At 45.5% G+C, this 20,842-nt stretch overlaps 1 protein-coding gene across 6 annotated transcripts in view; it reads right to left on the bottom strand.

The window, feature by feature from the left end:
• LOC147603427 (sucrose nonfermenting 4-like protein) overlaps nucleotides 1-20,842 on the bottom strand; it is a 103,080-nt gene that overhangs the window by 56,653 nt on the left and 25,585 nt on the right. For 2 of the 6 annotated variants that reach the window (XM_086796896.1, XM_086796898.1), the window contains exons 3-6: nucleotides 10,073-10,203; nucleotides 9,812-9,961; nucleotides 9,626-9,685; nucleotides 9,433-9,528 (exon numbers count right to left, since the gene is read on the bottom strand). In XM_086796896.1, the coding sequence (XP_086653022.1) occupies nucleotides 9,433-9,528; nucleotides 9,626-9,685; nucleotides 9,812-9,961; nucleotides 10,073-10,203 (437 nt within the window). Of the gene's footprint in view, nucleotides 1-9,432; nucleotides 9,529-9,625; nucleotides 9,686-9,811; nucleotides 9,962-10,072; nucleotides 10,262-20,842 lie in introns of all 6 variants that reach the window. The other 4 variants (XM_086796894.1, XM_086796897.1, XM_086796895.1 and 1 more) reach the window with 2 other exon arrangements.

Here is a 20,842-nt window from a genome sequence, read left to right as displayed (position 1 = left end):
GAACTCCTTGAGCTTTTTGGGATGTGATACATGTTCTTCTCTCTTTCTCTTTCCCTTATCCAATGGGGCAGCCCTCTTTGCATGGGCTTCATGGGCAACCAAAGATGTTTCAAGAGGCACAATGGCATGTGCATTTTGAATCTGTGACCCCGATGCTTGTGACCTCCCCAAATGATGCAATGTCTCACCACGAGACAACTCAATGGGCAAAATCTTTCGGCTTGCATGTTGACCACTCTCTCCATGATACACATTCTTTGAATCCACAAGGCCATCATGTCGCCCACTATCTCCAACATGCACATACTTGTTGCCTCCTGTCCCATAAGGAGTAGATGCATGGCGAGAAGTGACTGATACCTCTTCCTTGTGTATAAAAGACCTCAACCGTTGAGATGCTGAGTCCCCCTGCTTTAAACAAGATGGATTCTTTAATACTAACTCTCCATCCTCTCCTTCCTTGAGATCACCCTTGCGGATGAGATAGGAGAGCGCTAATTCCCTTGGCTTCTTGCCCACTTCACGAGCCATGGACTCAAAGGTCATATCCACCATAGCATCAGCTTTCCTTGCTTCAATGACACTTTGTACATGGGGATCTTCATGCAAAAATTTCAGCTCTTGCTCCTTTGCCTGCAAAAGCTTCTTCATTGTCTGATTTGGGGCTTGTACACTACTGTTTGGGCATAACAGAGGCATTGGGTTGTTGCAATCTCGATATGTTGCTAAACTTCTGGAGAAGTTTAAATTTCAAGATTGCAAGCCTATTAGCACTCCTATGGAGCCTGGGATGAAGCTGTCACTACAAGATGACAGTATTTCTTTTGATGCCACTACATATGCTCAGGCTGTTGGGTGCCTTATTTATTTGTGTACTACACGGCCAGATATTCAGTATGCCGTATCTCAGTTGAGCAGATTCATGCACAGCCCGCGATTGTCACATTGGCAAGCTGCGAAGCGTGTATTCCGGTATTTGCAGGGTACCTTGTCTCTTGGATTGCTTTATCCTTAGGGGGGTGACATGCAGTTATACGCTTACAGTGATTCAGATTGGGCTGGTGATTTTGATACCAGACATTCCACTAGTGGAAATTGTTTCTTTCTTGGCTCTTCATGCATTTCTTGGCTAAGCAAGAAACAAACCACAGTGGCCACTTCGTCTTGTGAGGCAGAGTACAGAGCAGCCTACACTACTACTGTTGAGTGTGTTTGGCTGCGTCGTCTCATGACTGATATGGATATTTCAGTGGAGGAGCCTACACCTATCTATACGGATAGTCAGAGTGCCATTGCTGTGGCCAGGAATCCTGTGTTTCATGCTCGCACAAAACACATTGAGATTCACTATCATTTTGTTCGGGAGAGACTCCAGGCAGATGATATCAGTCTGATCTACTGTCCTACAGATCAGAATGTGGCAGACATCTTCACCAAGGCATTACCACGTTCAAAATTCGAAGCATTCCGCAGTGCTTTGAATTTGTTTCCTTTTGGTGGATGATGTACAGTGATCACATATCACTCCAGAGGGGTTTGTTGGGTTTTATGCTGTGTATGCACCCAGAGGAGTGCTAGTGATCATCAGTAGATTACTAGGGCACTTTTTACTTCAGTTAGTGGAGGTTTTTTCCCCTAGTTTATAAGTGTTTTGGTCCACCCGGCACACTTTATGGCCAGACATGTGAACACATCTTTTAGGTCACTTCATTATGTGGCTATTGTACTTCACATTATCACAACTGAATACACACAGAGTCGTGTTCTCTCTCTCTACTCTCTACGTTTCTGTTTGCAGTACCTCCAAACCCTAACCCTAACTGCTGAAAGCCTTCAAGAACTTATCTGGCACATACGTAAGTCCATACACCTAAATAAAAGCCCATATGGCTCATTCATGAGTGCCAAAACCTGTAAAACAACCTGTATATCGCATAAAACTAAGTATTTCAGCAAGCTTTAGGACTGTTTTGCTAAAAAACAGCCATCCGGGGTGTGCAAGATGATGTGGAGTAGTGAAAATCATCTTCCCCAAGCTGGATATGGCTATGGTGGGCTTAGAAATGAAGAGAAATGGTAAAAAATCAGAGTTTTCAGATGACTCTCTCTCTCATGTTCAAATAAGCAAGAAAATGCTACAATTCAATTTGTAGAGCTGAATTGACAACTGTGAGGACACTTGTTTCACTTTTATCCCCTTATCTGCCACATGTTCCAAATCCAAAGGCCAAAAATTCCACAATCTTCAAGTCTAAAAATATCCCACATGATAGCTAATTTCAAAATGGTGCTTTGGCAATCCTCTGCCGAATTCTGGAGAAAATCACACGATCAGAAATTCCATCAAAGGTTGCCAAAAACCGCAACTTTCCCTAAAATTTAGGAGAGCTCTCTTTGTGTTTCATCACATGAGAAATACATGCAAGCACCATGTAGATACTTGTTTCATTGCTCGATCTCTCCCAAAATATCCCAGATGCTAGATAATTTCACAATGGCGCTTTGGCAATCCTCGATCTCTGTTGAATTCCGGTGGTAATGATGCTATCGAAAATTCCATCAGAGATTGCCAAAAATAGCAATTTTTCCTAAAATTTAGGAGATATTCTCTGTGTGTTTCACCACATGAGAAACAAATGTAAGCACCATGTAGAAACTTGTTTCATTGCTCGATCTCTCCCAAATCCTCAAGAGTTTGCCATACACACTTTCCACTTGACACTTGAGCTCCAAAGCCCCTTTCTGTGTCCAAGAAACCGTCTCCAGTACCTGGACCATGCTACGAAGACTTGGTCCTCTATATTGGATAATACAATATTCCCAAAGCTTGGAGTCTAGACATTATTGATCTTTTGGGCATCCAAAGCCCATCCACACGCATAAATGCTGGAGATGCCTAACATGGCAACAAAGAGAGTAAATGAGGGGGGGGGGGAGAGAGAGAGAGAGAGAGAGAGAGAGAGAGAGAGCGTCTACTAAAGACCCAATGGGCCTATGAGACCAAAGTGCATGGTTAGTTAGTACGAAAGGTACGATACGGTACGGTACGATAAAATACGGTACTAATTGGTACCTTAAAATTTTTTGAGGTACGGTACGATATTAGTACGTTTTTTTTTTAAAATACTTCCTAAACTTAAAAATTGTAGACAAGAAGTTACAAAATAGTAGAACCATGAACATAATGTCATCATGCCATTAGAGTACAAAATTGCTACAAAAGAATAGGCCAAAAACTCATGGCATGGGCGACCGCCAAGTTCCAACATGCGTACATACATGATACTACATACTACAATACATCATCGATGGGCTAGAAGGAGATAGATGCCCAATGCCTAGAGAGCTATAACATATCAAAAGTCTACATCATCACCAACATCTGCATGATCATCAACATGATCACTACTAGAGTGTCCATCAAGAGAGTTCTCTGAAGAGGACTCTTCGAAGGTGGACGAGACACTCTGGGGATCATTCTCGCTAAGTAGGTTGCCATCATCATCAAACAAGGGCTCTCTAGGCAGTGGGGTATCATCATGAGGGGGCAATGGAATATCATCATGAAGGCGGGGATTGGAGCTCGAGGATCCCCGCCTCACATATGTGCGAAGGCCACCCTTTGCCGATGCCGAAGGCGGAGGCCTATGAACTCCAATTGCTCGGGCCCCCGTCCATGCTGACTCCTGGTGCTGCGAGTATCTGCTGCCACAAGCTCACTATAGAGCTCCATGAAGATTGCCTCGTTCTCCTCATCAGGCAATATGATCGCTTGCCTAATATGGCAATGGCAAGTGCACACGCTGACAAACAGCTCCCTATAGGCTGCAAATGGCGATGAATGGCTCTCTAGAAGACTGAAATTGCTCCACGCAACAGCAACAACAACAACAACAACAACAACAACAACAACGACGACCCCAAAAAAAAAATCGTACGGTATCGTACGGATCCGTACGGTACCGTACCGTACAACAAGTACGTACGATTTCAGTCGTACGACGTACGGAACTAAGCCTGCCAAAGTGATACAATAATGTCCATGGAATATCTCATCATAAAATGGAAAATAAATAGAAGCAAAACATAGCTACCTCACTGAGGTGATACAAAATTGTCCATGGAATCTCATCATGGAATACCAGGAACATGAAACATGAGAGGAGCATCAGCCCCCAATAGATGGTATACCACTCTCCAAAATATCAAGCATGGAGCTAATGAGTATGGTCGAGAGGTCTCCCTCAGCTACGTCACGTGGAAAGGTAGCTCGATGGCAACGGAGCATGTCTAGGATCTAGAGCTGGTGAGGGAATCGTGGCCGATGTCGGGGGGTTGGGGACGTCAGGCACGCTGGAATGCAGAGGCTAGGTCCGAGGTAACTCTTCTCGAGCGGGGTGGGTCCGAAGAAGCCCGAGGTGGGTCCACAGGATCCACTGTAGGGGTATCCTCATCCTCTTGGGTTCAGAAGAAGCTGATGATGGTTGGTTGACAAGGGAGAGATCAAGGTGGCCGGGGCCAAAGCTCTCTCAAGAAAGGGTCCTTGCGTCTACGTGCTCAAGCAGGAAGAGCCCTAGGCAACGCTAGTCCGGGAAGTCAATGATCCTGGAGAGAGAAGAAGAAGATATATTAACGTCTTGCAAAAGACCCAATGGATCTATGAGACAAAAGGTACATGTACAACGTATCGATGTAATCTCATCATGGAAAAAAAAGACAACATAACAAAAAGAACTAACACTAATCCCTAGGTAAATGTAGATATGTATGGATCATCATCATCATCCTCATCATTGTGGATACAAAATGGGTGTAGAGGATACAGGGGGGTGAGTTGTTAAAATATCGCATCTCTCTTTGGAATCCTGTCGGCCTGTTTTCTACAGCCGACTGCTTCATGCACAAGTATATAAGAGTTGCTCTCTTTTATTCATTCAATCATCATTCATTGCCCTATTTGTTGGCTCTTGTACTCTGTAACCTCAAGCTAATAAAGCTCTTGTTCTTGCTTGCAATCTTTCACTCTCTCTCATGTTTATTTGCTTCCGCTTGTGCACATTCTTTCATGGTATCATACGCTTAGGCTCTGGCTATTGCACAATCTGCTTCTCTCCGTTTTTTGCTTCCCTAGATTCTCTAGGCTGTAGATCCTTCAAATAGTGGCTGCGTCTTTTGCTCTACAAGCCCTCCAACTGCTCTCGGCCAACCCCCAGGCTGCGTTTTCTTCTACAGAGGTAAGTGGAGGAGTTCTAGCTGCTTATTCAGTAAGTGCATCACACAAGTGGCACATCAGGAGGTTCCCGGTGGTGTGTTTTTGGGTTTCTTTTGCTGCTGTCCAGCTTGCATCTTCAGAGGGGGCTACTAGTCCCTAGTTGGATCCTATGGAAAGGTGCTTGAGAGAGCACGTGGATTGTTTAGCTACAGAGGTTGTTTGAGACATAGCTTCTGTGAGGCAGACATGGGTCCCTCCCTGCACGAACAAGGAGGACAAGCTCAGTGGTTCAAACTATGATCACTGGAAGCTAGAGATGAAGGTCTGGTTCACACACAAGGGACTCTGGGAGATTGTTCAGGGCCACAAACGAAAGCCCGAACGCCCTTCCAGCTCTAGGAAGTGGACTCAGGACCAGGAGCATGTCTTTCTCACAGAACTTTCAGCTTGGGAGAATCAAGACTCAAAAGCTCACTCTGCACTTGTACGAGCCATCTCACCAGAGGTCTCCCCTGCCGTGCAAACATTGGATTGTGCTGCTTCTGTTTGGAGAAAGCTGACATATCTATATGCACGGGACTCTACAATGCGGTCTGTCAACCTACTGGGTCAGCTCTTTTCCCTGGAGTTTCCAGCAGGGACTTCCATGCAGTCATTTGTGATGAAGGTTAAGGTAATTCATGACCAATTAGTGGCAATGGGTACTGCCCTGACCTCTTCTCAGTTGGCTGCTCTCCTCCTCATCAAGCTTCCTGCATATTATGACATGGTTTCCCAAGCTTTGTGGGTTTAGATCACAACACGTTGCCTCGAGTTTGATGATCTGTGTACTCTCCTCTTGGAAGACGAATCCATCCTAGTTTCACAGGAAAAGTTGAAAGTTTCATCGTCTATTGGCCCGATCAGGCACTCGCGACGGTGCAGAAGAAAGTTCGGAGTCGGTGTTACAAGTGTGGGAAGAAAGGCCACCTGTCAAAGGATTGTCAGTCAAAGGACAAAGGCAAAGCCAAGGACAAGGGCAAGTCTTCAAAAAAGGGTAAAGACAAGTCACATGACACTGACACTGACCCATCTAGTGATAACCACAGCTCTCCCAAGGCCTACGAGACTGGAGAGAACATGACTGGTGTCCTGCTCTGATCCTAAGGGCATCCCCCGTGTGCTGTCTTCCAGAAACGGAGCTTTCAAAAGCTCTCTTATATTAAATCTAGAGCATGGGACCTGTGTGTCGGAGTTCCAAGTATAAAGACAGGCAAGTTCACTTGATGGTCCGGATGAGTTCCAGGATCAACCAAGTTTCCTTCATGGTTCGGATGAGTTCCAGAACTATTGGTCAGCAGAGACTATGGACAAGATGTGTTCCATGTTCATTTGTTCGAGGTTATTGGATGTGATGTGTTCACAGTTCTACTTTGAGTTTGGAGCCAAGCAGATTTTCTTTTGCTCTTTATAGTGGCATTATGTTTTCTGAAGACAACAAGCTGACATGTGCATTTTCCGAGGTGTACTCAGTACTGGCCATGCTGAGGTGTCCATGGTCGCACCTTCGTCATCAGTTTTCTTCGGACTTTTTTGCACACTTCAAGATGCAGAGGAGGTGTTAAAATATTGCATCTCTCTTAATGCTGTCGTGGAGTCCTGTCGGCCTGTTTTCTACAGCCGACTGCTTCATGCACAAGTATATAAGAGTTGCTCTCTTTTATTCATTCAATCATCATTCATTGCCCTATTTGCTGGCTCTTGTACCCTGTAACCTCAAGCTAATAAAGCTCTTGTTCTTGCTTGCAATCTTTCACTCTCTCATGTTTATTTGCTTCCGCTTGTGCACATTGTTTCATGAGTATGGAAAAGCAGCTATCCATCGATGTGTGGTAGGGGTCCATAAAGGATGTCCAACATCGGCAAGGGGGTGAGGAGGGCCCCTAGATCTCCACAGCTGAGGAGAAGCTGGGATGAGGTAGCAGCTACAGATGCTCGGTGGTGGGCAAGGATCTCATTAACTTGGGGCTAGTGAGCCTAGGGTGCTTGAGGTTCAGGAGGGTGAGGCCATCTGCTCTGCGAAGTGTGGTGGCACAAGGCAAGGTAACTCCAGTCGAGGGGCAAGATGGTGGGCCCCTCATCCCTACTGTGTTGGCTTCATCCGTCTGAGTGTACTCCTCATGTGGGCGGAAAAAACTGGTGATGGCCAACTGAGATGGGAGCCGGGGTCGAGGATCTCTGAATAGTAACTGTCTGTGTCATCTGATCTCCAATAGGAACAGTACGAGACAACGCTAATCTAGCTAGATACTCCATAACCCGAGATAATGGCTCAAACCCCACTTTGAATAGGCAGTGGAATCTCCCCCTAATCGCATAATACACCGGGTAGCACTGACAAATATGATGCTCCTCAGACTCTACTCCTCCATGGCACAATCTACAGAGTTTGCTCTCTCTAGGGATCCTTGCTGCTCTGCCATTCTCAATCTCAAGCCTATGGGATGAGACCCTAAGCTGATCAAGTGCTATCCTCATGGCAAGTGACATGAAAACATCCAGGTACCCTGGCCTCTGTATGAATCCATCCTCTGTAAGCCTTAGAAAATGGTCACTGTAGTACACAGGATCTTGGTTGGTAAGGGCTCCCTTGGGTAATCCATGTATCTTGAATGTGTGACTGTAGCAAGTCATATCAAATTGCCCGGTTCCTGTCGACATGTGTGAGCCTAGTGTAGGGGGGAGTCTGGGTCATACTGAAATGGGGGTAGTCGGCTGTGAACCATGCGAGGACAGAAGCATACCAGGATGGATGCACCCATCTCTCCGTTATCACCCGAGAAGACTGTAGTGCCAGGTATGGTAACCATGAGGAATCCATGGCTAGTATCCTCTGTATGTACGTGACAGTCTGGAATAAGGCCTCTACAACCGTAGCTGCTGTAGCAAACTCTACTCGAATGATAAAGTGAGGGACAGATGGTTTGCTGTGTATCAATATTGATAGCATCAAAATCTGTGGTCACTCTATGCGCTGCCAATCTGCCGCTGATAAGCCTAGTGCCCAGAATGGGGATGCATAAATCATCGCCGGAGTCACTACTGTGTCAAAAAGCTAGCCCTTCATCCTAGGCTCCTGGAAGTGTCTGGTGGCACTGTCTCTCTAGGAGGGCAAGTGCAGCGTATCCCCTAGTCAATCTGTCCTGTGATGCCTGTCTCATGGAGAAGCTCATGAAACCCCAGATGAGTTTGCTACCTCCACCTGGCTGCCCATGTAGGTGATCTCTGTATGTTTCCTCACACTAGGGGAAGTATAGACGACCATAACCTTGGTCTTCCCAAGGTTAACTAATAAGCCCCTCTGCAAACAGAAGTCCTATAGGGCATTCATGTGCTATAAAAACTGAAATCTCGTCAATGTATAGCCCGAAGAGGGTGGGCCTGAACCCTGCCTGGCCTCATGCTCTACGCCCCCCTCTCTGCCAATGACGCAGAAACCATAACATGCAAAAACCCTACAAGCACGCACGCGGGTGCACACACGCACACATGGAAAATCCCCAAGCATGCAAAAACCCTAAACCCTGCAGAAGGAGAAACTCTAAACCCTTAAAAAATGCAGAAACCCCAAAAATGAGGGTGAGAGAGGGACGCATAAACCTTAAACCCTACAAATGTAGAAACTCTAAAAACGAGAACGAAAGAGAGGGCTGCACAGAAACCCTAAACCATATAAAATAAAATAACCCTAAAACATTAGGAGAGGGAAGGGGGGAGAGAGAGAGAGAGAGAGAGAAATGAAATGAAATGAAATGTTATATTAACGTCTTCAAAAGGCCATAATGACCTATGAGAGAGAGAGAGAGAGAGAGAGGGTACACGGAGAAAGCTTTTATAGGCTGCACACTGGGTCAAGGAGGTAACCGGACATCAAAGCACGGCACAGGGTCTCTCTCCATGCAATGGACAAAAGCACAGTGAAAAGGAAAAAAATATTTAAATACTCTGCCTTTTCCATAGTATGGTGAGATTCTACACACTGTCTTACACGGAACAGGGGGGTAGCTAAAAGTACAGTTTGAAACTATGCATGCTAGAAGTTCAGCAGTCTATCAGCACCTTCTGTACACTCAAACCTTGGATGTCAGCAACCCATCAGTCGCACCTTATATAAGATCTTGTCTATAGCTGTGAAACTGAGTGCACAGTGACAATAGCAGCAAGAGCCAGCCTAAGCTTACCTGCATCAGGATTGCTATGAAGTCCGATGCTGTCAACATCCCCACAAACTGCTGCTGATCAGAATCCCATAAGGGAGCCAGTGGGATTCCCTGCATCTAAAAACCTTTGTCAAAGGGTAACAATATGCCCAAGCATGTTTCATTTATCTAAACAGAAATGGCGGACTTTTTCCCAATCAGGGAAACCCATTACCTGCTCATAAAGCACATGAAATGCCTGCTTAATTGGCAAAGAGACGTCAAGTGCCACCACCTGTCCAAAACTCACCTCGTTTGTGTCAATTAGGGCACCCCACTGCCAAAGCAGTGCAGTTCCCTCGTCTATGGAAGGACTTTTATTAGGTCAAATTTTTAGTGATAGTAGAATGCTAGAAATTACCTTCCCAGAGTCGGGTAGTATTTCATATGCCGTATGGCTTGTCAAAAAGTTATCAATGCGATGCCGTGATGCATCAACATCTGCTACTGAAATATTCTGGATACCTTCCAATGGCAGTTCATGAGGCTGAGCGAACCCTGTCATAGCGACCTAGAACCACAATAAGACACAAACCTCTCCAGTAAATAATATTTTTAACTCACAAACAACAAAACCAACACTTTACCCCCTATCACCTATACATAACAATTAAATGCATACCCTTCCTATGAGCATATCCCGGTCCTCAACATCCATGCTCCCTCCAAACACTGGCCCTCCCACACCCTGTGACCCAGACCCACCTTCCGGGTCCCTGACTAGTAAAAAATTGCTGTGATTGCCAACAGAATCTGTCACAAAAGGTTGCTGCTCATCATGACCCCACTCGCTATCCACCACAAATTTAAACTGCATATTTGATACAGATGTACATTAGTAAGCAAATAGAACCGCCCCAAGAAAAAAGCAGTTTTGCTTTCTGAAAAAAAAAACCTTTACCTAATTAAAATCCAAGATCCTTCAATGACCACACATTCCCAGTAAGATACAAGCCAATATATTGCGTGGCTAGCCACTACGTATAAATGAAGAAGGATCAGAAAGTCTGTGTTATGTTCCAAACCCTAGAGTGGTTAACAAGTCTAACTTCAGGTTAGGTTAGCCAAGGTGTGGTGATTACTCATCTATAGGGACGTCTAGTGGCTATTAGAGGCATAAGGCTAATTATCACTCTTTCTTCATAAGAGGCCTACATAAGTCAAATATTGGCACAATTCAAGGGGCAGAGTGCTTCTCGGTCCTGGACTCGTGGCCTGGCAGAGACTACTCCGCGCAACAACACCTTGGAGGGGGAGGTGTCCTGGTGGTATGAAAAGCCAGGGCTTACTGCACATGTGAGCTGTCTCCAGTGAAAGAGTGCACAGTGCGGAAGCAAAAGAGCACTAGAGTGTGCTGAATAGAGAGTGCAAGAGAGAGAGGATATGGAGCAATTATGCTGAATATACTGAAGCAATACAGTCCCAAGCAATAGAGCACTAGAGTGTGCTTAATAGAGAGTGCAAGAGAGAGAGGATATGGAGCAATTATGCTGAATATACTCAAGCAATACAGTCCCAGGCTAGAGACACAAGCAATCTCATAAGTGAGGGAGCAAAAGATAGACTAGGCAAGATGAAAAAGTGAGAGGCCAGCCCACCTATTTATAGGTGGGGAGAGTTGGCCGACTGGAGCTACATAAACTGGCTGACTGGACATGTGTAGCTGACCAACTGGGAAAAAACCATACGGGCTGGGAAAAATCCCAGAAAAATATATAAAATACGGGTGGCCAGCCCACAATCAAGGGCCATGCAAAAGGGACCAAAAGGACACCAGAAATGGGCAGGAATTGGGGATGAATGTGCTAACACCCCCTCTCAGCACAAGATGCTAAACAAACTCCGAGAAGCCGAAGAAGTCGTCCTCTGTCAAAGACAAAACAATGCAGCAACAGGTACCACGAAAGCTCCACAAGCAATCTCCAAATCAACTCAGCTAAAAAGCAACAAAACAAGGTACCAGGTACACTGCTCCTCTAGAAGAAATGCTGCTCCAAATATCGGTGCCAAACCCAAATGTAAACACAGTGCTACAGAAATCCCTAGACGCCTGTAGCTCCAAGAAGATAATACCCTCAAAAGAAATAGAATCCATTTGCTCCAACTCTATACCAAGAGTAGCCAAATGCTGTACAATAGCATCCTCCTCGAAGGTCAACATCGCCAGATGTAAGAACTCAACTTGCCCCTCTGAAAACTGATGTCGGGACTCCACAGGCCCAACCAAATCCAAATCCCAATCCTTCAAGCCTTGGAAGTACCAATGTGTCCCAAGCACGGTCAAGGACACACCTGACCACAATCCAGAATCCTCACAAAGAGTAAGGGAAATAGGAACATTCACAGTAGTGGTAACTGAAGTAGTAGTAGCCTCCTCAATAGCATCACATAGCGTAGAAGCAGGCTCCTCCATAGAAGGCAAAGAGACCAGCAACACATCCTGGTCACTCGTTGACGAAGAAAGAGCCGGAGGCGAATCGAATCCTGACAATTCAGGAGGAGAAAGCCATACATAGATCTGTCTCTAAGTCTTCCTCCACCAACACACATTCTCCGTAGAGGCAAGGTCCGGCAAGCACCGATTCTTGTACGAGAGAAACTCCATCAAACCATACTCCCTAAGAATAGAAGTAACCTGCAACTTCCATGACTGAAAGTTACCACCATCCAACTTATCTGCCTCATCTAGGAAATAACAAGAAAGTGGTACGGGAACCAAATCTGAAACTGTCATCATTGATCCAACCAATAGGACCAAACCTCATAAGACAAAGAACTGTCCAAATCAAAAAACGCTGATGTAGGTCCCTTCCTCCCACCAAAAAGCAGCCTTAAGAGACTGGACAGCACCCGAAAATCCTCCTATAGCAAAAAACACAGAAGCTTCTGGCGACGGTATCTACAACCTTGAGGCCACCATAAGAGAGAAGCAAAAAATGCAGATTTTCATAGCACATGTTTCTGTGCGAGGCACTGGTTTCTTGTGCATGGCACTTATTTAAGTGTCTTAGGACCTGGTTGGTGATTTTCATTGGCATATGATTATCTCATTGATATTGGTGATTGAGACACAATTGGCTCTTGTGCCTGTATCTGGCATATCTTCCATGGAATTCTCGCCCATTTATTTTAAGACATGATTTTGATATTGGTATTATAGAGACTTATTTAGTCTCACCCATTTCTTTGGGACATGGATTCTTCAGTTATATTCGATTTTTGAGACTGTCTCATCTCGCCCACTTGATGGGACATGATTATATCTTGAATATATAGCTTGAAGCTTAAAGTTGCGGACAACTTTTAAGAAGCTGGGGAGGATGTAACCAACCTGGACATTTCCCAATATGAAAGGGGTCTGGTGGACTCCACGATGTCTAAATATTTGGAAAGTACAAGCTTTGGAAATGGGAGATTATCCTAGAATACAAAGGACCACACTCCTAAAATTTAGGAGAGTTGCTATTTTTGGCCCGACTCAGATGGAAATTCTGTTCGCGTCATTACATCTGGAATTGAGCAGATACCAAGAGTTGGCAAAGTGCCTATGACAGAATGTCTACTAGTTGGGATATTTTTAGAGGTAAAGATTATGGGAGAACCCATCTCTTAGATTGGGACATGTGGCAAGAAAGTGGATCAAAGTGAGACAAGTGGCCTCACACTTGTCACTCCACCTATTGTGTGGCTCTCCACTTGTCATTGTAGCCTTCTCTTGCCATTTTAGCTCATGGGAGGCCCAAATCTATAAATTGGAGCCCTCTCTTCATTAATGGAGGCTCTCTTGCTGCACACTAGCCTCTACCACCGTTTTACAGGCTGCCCTAATGATGGCTACTCTCTTTCTCTCTCTCTTGAAGACTGCGCATGAAGAATACCGGCTGTTGGGGACTATTTTGGAGGCTTCCATCATGAAGAAATACTAAAGGCAAGGGTATTTAATCATTTATTATGATTTCTAGCCATTGTACTTGTTGTACTAGCCCTTGTACCTACTATACCAGCCACTGTACTGGCTGTACCAATCCTTGTACTTGTTTTACCTGCTGTACCAGCCATTGTTCCGACTGTACCAACGACTGTACTTGTACCAACATTTGTACCTGTTGTACCAACCAACGTACCTGCTGTACCAGCCACTATACCGGCTATACCAGCCACTGTACGTGCTGTACCGGCTGAATGGAGAGTTGTACTTGCTGTACCAACTCTATTGCATGAAGACCCGTGGTTTTTGGGGAATAATCAGTACCCACACGGAGGTATATGGATTATATTGTTGGTTCAGCATTTCTACAGCCTGTGTTCCGGCTTGGTAGCCTCGTGTTGGGTTGTGTTATGGCATTTGTATATGGATAATCCGGCATCTCCCGTGGGGAGAGTAAGGCCCTCAAAGCTTGTACATGATATTATTCTCCTTGGGTAATAAAATACTCCAAGGGGGGGATCGGCCTATTCCGGCCTCTATGCGGTGTCACACGTGCAAGCTCCATTTTCAGCATTTGTGGATGTTTTGTCCAGCTTTTATGTTTTATGCAAAGTGATGATGGATATGTGTTAAGGCTGTGGCCATGTTTAAATGTTTTAAAATATGCATTGATGGTATCAACAAGTGTGTGCACAGGGCGGAAGCAAAAGAGCACTAGAGTGTGCTGAATAGAGAGTGCAAGAGAGAGAGATATGGAGCAACTATGTTGAATATATTGAAGCAATACAGTCCCAAGCAAGAGACACAAGCAGTCTCATAAGTGAGGGAGTAAAAGATAGACTAGGCAAGATGAAAAAGTGAGGCCAGCCCACCTATCTATAGGTGGGGAGAGCTAGCCGACTGGAGCTACATAAGCTGGCCAACTGGGAAAAAACCATACGGGCTGGGAAAAATCCCAGAAAAATATATAAAATACGGGTGGCCAGCCCACAATCAAGGGCCATGCAAAAGGGACCAAAAGGACACCAGAAATGGGCAGAAACTGGGGATGAATGTGCTAACATCCAGACGCCCCAAGACCTCCAACTCAGGGGTGAGCTTGTAAGGCTCTATGGTTGGGCTGTGAGCTAGATGCCAAATTTCTCATGTTTCTTGTGTTTCTCAGGTTGAAGGCTCATCACAGGTGGTCTTTGGAGTAAGGGACCTAACATTGGTATCAGAGCACATTATGTTTCGAAAAGCGGAAATCACACGGGAACTACTTTTTTGGTCGCGAGCTTTTGGCTGCGTCACAGGATCTAGTCCAAATACCACAGTTACTGAATCATGCGTGGGTGCAGATTCCGGTGAAGGGAGAGAATTGTGACAAGAGGAAATCCAGATAGTAGGGTTTTTGTGCCCTTCCTGTGGTGTGCATATAAGCTACAGACTGAGTTTGTAGCCTAGGGTAGCAGGGTACACATGCACAAAAAAGTGTGCCAGATGGATGGTCGTACACCTGGTTGTACAGCTGCACATCTGGCCTTATACAAGCCGTACAGAGATGGCTACATGGGTCTGGTCATGCTGGGCAGCAGGCTGGTCGCATACGGTTCGGTCTTGCAGTGCTGACTGTGCAGATCTGGCCGTATGGCAAGTGGACCTGGTCATAGAGTTTTGACTGCACAGATCTGGCCATAATAAAATCCATAGTAATACTTTCCCAAGGTTGCGAGGAAATAAGCAATGGTGGCTGAAACAAACCTGGAGGTTTTTGCCTGTCAAATTTCACCTTTTGGCAAGTAATACATGCACGTACATATGCCTCAATGTCTTTACGCATGCTTGGCCAAAAGAAATATCTCTCGATCATGCGTGTAGTGGGCATGATACCTCTATGACCAGCATAAGGTGGAGCGTGACATTCCTCCATAACCTTTGGACACAAATCCTTCACCATACATAGGCAGTTATCCTTCATAAGATAACCCTCGTTGATAACATAAGAGGCATGTGAGTGACCAGCCATCAAATCAGTCCATATATGGCAGAAATCAGCATCCAAATGATACAAATCTCGCATAGCAGATAAGTCCCCATGAGAGGCCACTGAAACTGCAGCCACATAAGGCCTCCTGGATAATGCATCTCCCACCACATTTTTCTTTCCAGGAGTATGCACAATCTGAAAATGAAACATGGAAAGAAAGTTTGCCATTCTCATCTGCTTCTCCGAAAGCTTTGTTTGAGATAGAAAGTATCTCAAGATTTGATGATTTGTCTTGACTACAAATTCAGTGGCAGGAGCATTGGTGAGACTAAAAGGCATCACCAAAAATTCATATAATCCAAAAGCTGTCCTGAATGCAATTTTGTGGACATCTTGTGGCACCACTCGTATTTGGTGATAACCAGCCGATCCATCAAGCTTATCCAAAATGTCATCAATACGCGGGATTGGGAATCTATTCTTGATGGTAAGCTTATTTAAAGCTCTATAGTCCACACACATGCGGAATGACCCGTCTTTCTTTTGAACAAGAAGCACGGGAGAGCAATAAGGTGGGAACTTGGCTTAACCAAACCTTTCTCTAAAAGCTCATTTACCTACTTCATGATCTCTTCTTGTTGTGCGGTACTCACACGATATGCGGGTTTGTTAGGTGGAGAACTGCCTGGCACAAGATCTATGCGATGATCCTCTGGCCTTTGGGGAGGTAATTCACCTGGCAAAGCATCAGCAAAACAATCATTGAATGTATGAAGAAAATTTAGCCTATCGTAAGTCATAGCATCCACATTTTGATAACTTGGTACAATGCTATCACGAACAAAAACCAAGTACGCAGAAAGACTCTTTTTCATTGCTTTATTAATCTGGATGTGAGATACAAGTGGGATGGAATCCCCTTCCTTGCCAGCATCAATGAAATGCATGCGGCCTTTATGCATAAAAGAAATCATGTTTGTCTTGTGCTCCCTGGATATGTATGCGCAACTTCCCTATTAGTGGGGTAACCTGCACCTCTTTACCAACAAAGGCAGCTTCTACTTCAATCTGAGGTCCCATGTTCTCAACCTCAATACCCAAGGCAACTGCCATTTGAATAGAGATGAAGTTATCGGTTCCACAACCATCAAACATGAATAAGACAGGCTGATCCTTGATTTGACCCCATGCTTTGCATACCATCCGTTCTTTTGCATCATGTTTTGTGTTTCCCTGCACATCGGGAACTGCATGCACATTAGCCTTGGTTTGCTTGTCCTCATGCTTTGGTTTGCGGTCAAGGCATTGTCTAAACATGTGCTCTTTACTGCCACAAGAAAAACATTTCCCCTCCTTGGCATATTGCTCCCTTTGCTCGGGGGTCAAGCCAAATTTGTTCTTCTTTGAGCCATGATCTTTAGATGAGATATTTTCAGCTTTTCCTCCCTTCTGGATCTCCCGAAAGCTCTTTTTAGGTGACTGTCCACCTTTTTGCAGATTTGGGACAGCCTTATCTTTGCCCTTTGAATCGCCATGATCTTGCTTAATTTTGAGCACCAATTGCTCCGTAGCAAGAGCAAAGGCTATAAGCTGTTGCAAAGTGTGTTTCGGGTGCAATTCAATGTCCGAACGATAAGCTCGTTGCAATCCGGAGCGAAACTTCCTCTTTCTTTCATCCTCAGTGATTTGCATAAAAGGAGTTACCTCAAGCAACACTTTCCAAAACTTTCTGCGACTAGAGTCTCCCGAGTAAGTACGAGTAGGAGAGCACTCATCCTGAGGTGGACTTCCTACTTAGATGCTTTCGGCAGTTATTCCAATCATAATATATCCAATTTGGCTTATAGAAGAATATGCTTTCGAATCCTTCCGTCCCAGATTTTGCTACATGGGAAAAATCTATCACGTTCCCACATACTAAAGATTGGGAAAATTAAAACTGATATTTTTGGTTTTGGCTCACCCCCCACCCCCTCCTACTTCTTATTTACCCTCGATGGATCTTCCAATTTATATTATGATGATAACCTGCATATAGCAATAGAATGACATACTGTTGCACACTTTCATTATCTCCTTGCTCAAGTCTATCCCACTTTTGGGTGAGAGTTTGCTCCGCTTTAGGTGGCAAGAACTAAGCATAAAATCTGTCCTTAAACTCTTTCCAGGTGCAAATGGGGTCTTTGGTGATCTTTTCAGTGATCCACCAATGAGCAGCGGTCCCCTTCAAGAACATGCTAGCATGGCGTACTTTAGACTTCTCAGTGAAGTTCTCATCGCTAAAAGCAATGTCAAACTGTGCCACAAATGCTACCACTTTGGAAGCATCATGCTCTCCATGAAAAACATCAAACTGAACGGACTTGTCACCTGCTTTAATTTCCTTGAGCTTTATGGCATTAGGCTCATGGTCCTCTCTTTTTCTTTTCCCTTTATCCAACGGGGTAGCCCTATCTGCATGGGCCCCATGGGCCATCATTGAAGTTTGGTGGCATGTACTCCACGAACCTGAGAATCAGAGGCATGTGACCTTCCTGCATAAGGCAATGTCTCTCCATGAGACAACTCAGAAGGCAAGGCTCTTCTAATGGCAAGCAGACCCGTCACCCCCTCCATGGGATACATGTTTTGAATACATGTGACCATCATGCCCTCCATGAGCACTAGCATTCATATACCTGTCAGCCTTTGTGCCTTGTGGAGAAGATGCATGACGAGAGGTGGTTGTCACCTCTTCCCTTTGCATAAATGACCTCAACCTTTGAGATGCGGGATCTCCATGCTTCAAGCGAGGTGGATTTCTGAATTTCAGCTCTCCATCTTCCCCCTCTTTGATGTCACCTTTGCGGAGGAGGTAGGAAAGTGCCAACTCCCTTGGCTTCTTGCCCACTTCTCGTGCCATGGACTCAAAAGTCATGTCTACCATTGCATCGGCTTTCCTTGCTTCACTGGCACTTTACACATGGAGATCTTCATGCAAAAATTTCAGCTCTTGCTCTTGTACCTGCAAAAGCTCTCTCATATGCTCCAATTCAGCCCTCATTGCATCAGGCTCTTCTTCTTGCATAACTGTCTTTCCTTGAGATAGTTGTCCCCTTGAATCACTATCATTCACCCTCTCAAGGGACTTGTGCCTTCCCTGTAAAGCATCAGAACCACGGGAGGCACTTGATGGGCCCCTCGAATTAGGCACTTCCAAAGGGTTGCCTTGGCTGTCCATTGTGTTAAGTGTGCTAGAAGCGGGGTGTCCAATACACAGGTTTGTTTCCCCACTAAGAAGAGGGAAATAACCGTGCTCTGATACCAATGAAACCGATCCCGTCAAGTGGGAAGAGACTCCGTTGGACACCCACACGCGTAATAGCACAACTTAAATTTCACAATATAAATGAACTCAATAACAACTGAAAACTGAAATGAAATAAAATGTTGATCAATGGACACCAGCACTGGGGACCGGAACGGGCCGACCCCCCCCCCCCTCAATATATGATATATTATTGGGAGTATTTAAAAGATACAATGCTCCATGGGTTCAATGAACCAGATGATGTCCATGTACAACTGAGATGAATACAGTTACCAAACAAGAGACTTGAAGTAGACGTTCGAAGGAGAGCGATCCACTTGAAGAAGTCTAGTCTCTACGGTCCTGTGCCTTCACTGGAATCCGTAGAGAGCGCCCCACTGGTGTTCCAGGACCACACACAAACAAGCACTCCCGTACTAACGCCTGGCTCTCCCGATCTCGGCATCCATGGACCGTAGTTCTCCAGAAGCTTGGACTACCCGGCACCGAATGGGTGTTAGCAGCAGAGAGTATCCCTTATCAGATTTATATCAAAGTCCTTTGCTTAAATCTCAATCCACTTACCTGTATCTCGCTAGTGGAAGACAAATACTAGAGGCGCCTAAGTGCAGCTGCTAGAGAAGGACACCAGGGCGCAGCAGCCTGCTGGCAAGAGAAAAGAGTGCGCAGCCGCTTGAAGATCTGAGCACAGCCGTCAGCAAGTGGAGAGGTGTCCGGCGCAGCCGCCTGCTGTCTGGGCGCAGCCACCTGCTGGGGAAGAAGTATCTGGGTGCAGCCGCCTGCAGAGTGGAGAGGAGTCTGGGCGCAGCCGCCGGCAAGGGGGAGAAGTGTTTGAGCGCAGCCGCCTGCTAGACAGAGAAAGGTGAGGTCCTGCACACAGTCGAATGTCCCAAGCTCATGAAGTGGTCGCCCATATGTAGGTGTTGGAGAGGGCACACGTCCAACAGCTGGCCAGCCCCCCCTAGCTTGGATGAAGGCGGCCAGTTCCAAGGTGGGGGGTGGGTAGGTGGCCATGCACCCACCCCCACACACGAGGGGTTCCCTTTTACCCTCCATGATCAAAACGTCGGTGCCCAAAAATGGGTGCCCACCCTACCAAGGACACCAAGTAATATTTGGGGAGGGTGTCCACTCATTAATGAGTGTGAACCTGCAACCTTATAAAAACAAAGGTTAAAAAGAATACTATAAAATAAACAAGTGCAATACACTTACTACCTGTTCACACGCAACAAAACTCGTCAGAAGACAGAGAAAACTTCACGACTCACTGGCAGGCGTCCCCGCTCAGTAAGTGGCACGTCAAACAGGCAAACACAAGAATACAAGTCATGCGAAAACAGTTCCAAACATGCAAAACATGAATGCATGTGCAAACAGTATCATGGACATATCTCCCGTTCATGGAACAACTACTAAACATTTCTGTCGGACACAATGATGGCACGACAGAAAACATAAATCCCGGTCTTCCTATGGAGTGACAGTCCCATAGGTAAGACACATATCCAGGCACGAGCCTCCCTATGGAGTGACAATCCCATAGACAAGACATGGCACAAATACTGGCTCTTCCATGGCGTGACAATCCCATGGATAGAACATAGTCCAGGTCATACACGAGTGGCACCAGTCTGGCTCCCGTCCATACGACACCATCCTGCTAACACACGGGTGGCACCAATCTGGCTCCCGTCCATGTTATGCAAAAATAATGGCCCCTTCACATGAGACACCGGCCTGGCCTCAAGTGAACGAGACACAAATCTGGAGATGGACCAAATGGTCGGCCAATTGGTGGCATTTCACTTCATGGAAGGGAGGCTGCCCTAATGAAGCAATGGTACTCTTATGCAGGGCGCAAGTACCTGTGAAGAGATGGACATGTGAAACATGTTAGGCTTGGGCATGCATATGGATCATAGGGGTAATGTGTCATGAGCCTATGAAATTGGTGCAGCATAAGTGTGAGCATGGTGGTCAATGAGCAAGAAACGTGTGTAAGGCTCATACTTGGGGACAAAAGGGAATTAGTGTTGATAATCCCATGTGTAGACAACCCCAAGTGTGAAGGGGACAAAGAGAATTTAATTTAAAAGGTTTTATAGCCTTTGGTGGCCCAAAAGCTAATTTTGGAGGCTACACCACTTTTGGAGACACGCTTCTCTTTCTCTCTCTTGCTTTT

This window comes from Cibotium barometz, chromosome 64, assembly GCF_041138505.1.
Source record: "Cibotium barometz isolate CiBa-2024 chromosome 64, ASM4113850v1, whole genome shotgun sequence".
In the NCBI taxonomy this organism is placed as follows: Eukaryota; Viridiplantae; Streptophyta; class Polypodiopsida; order Cyatheales; family Cibotiaceae; genus Cibotium; species Cibotium barometz.
This window is presented reverse-complemented; position numbering and strand designations above follow the sequence as displayed.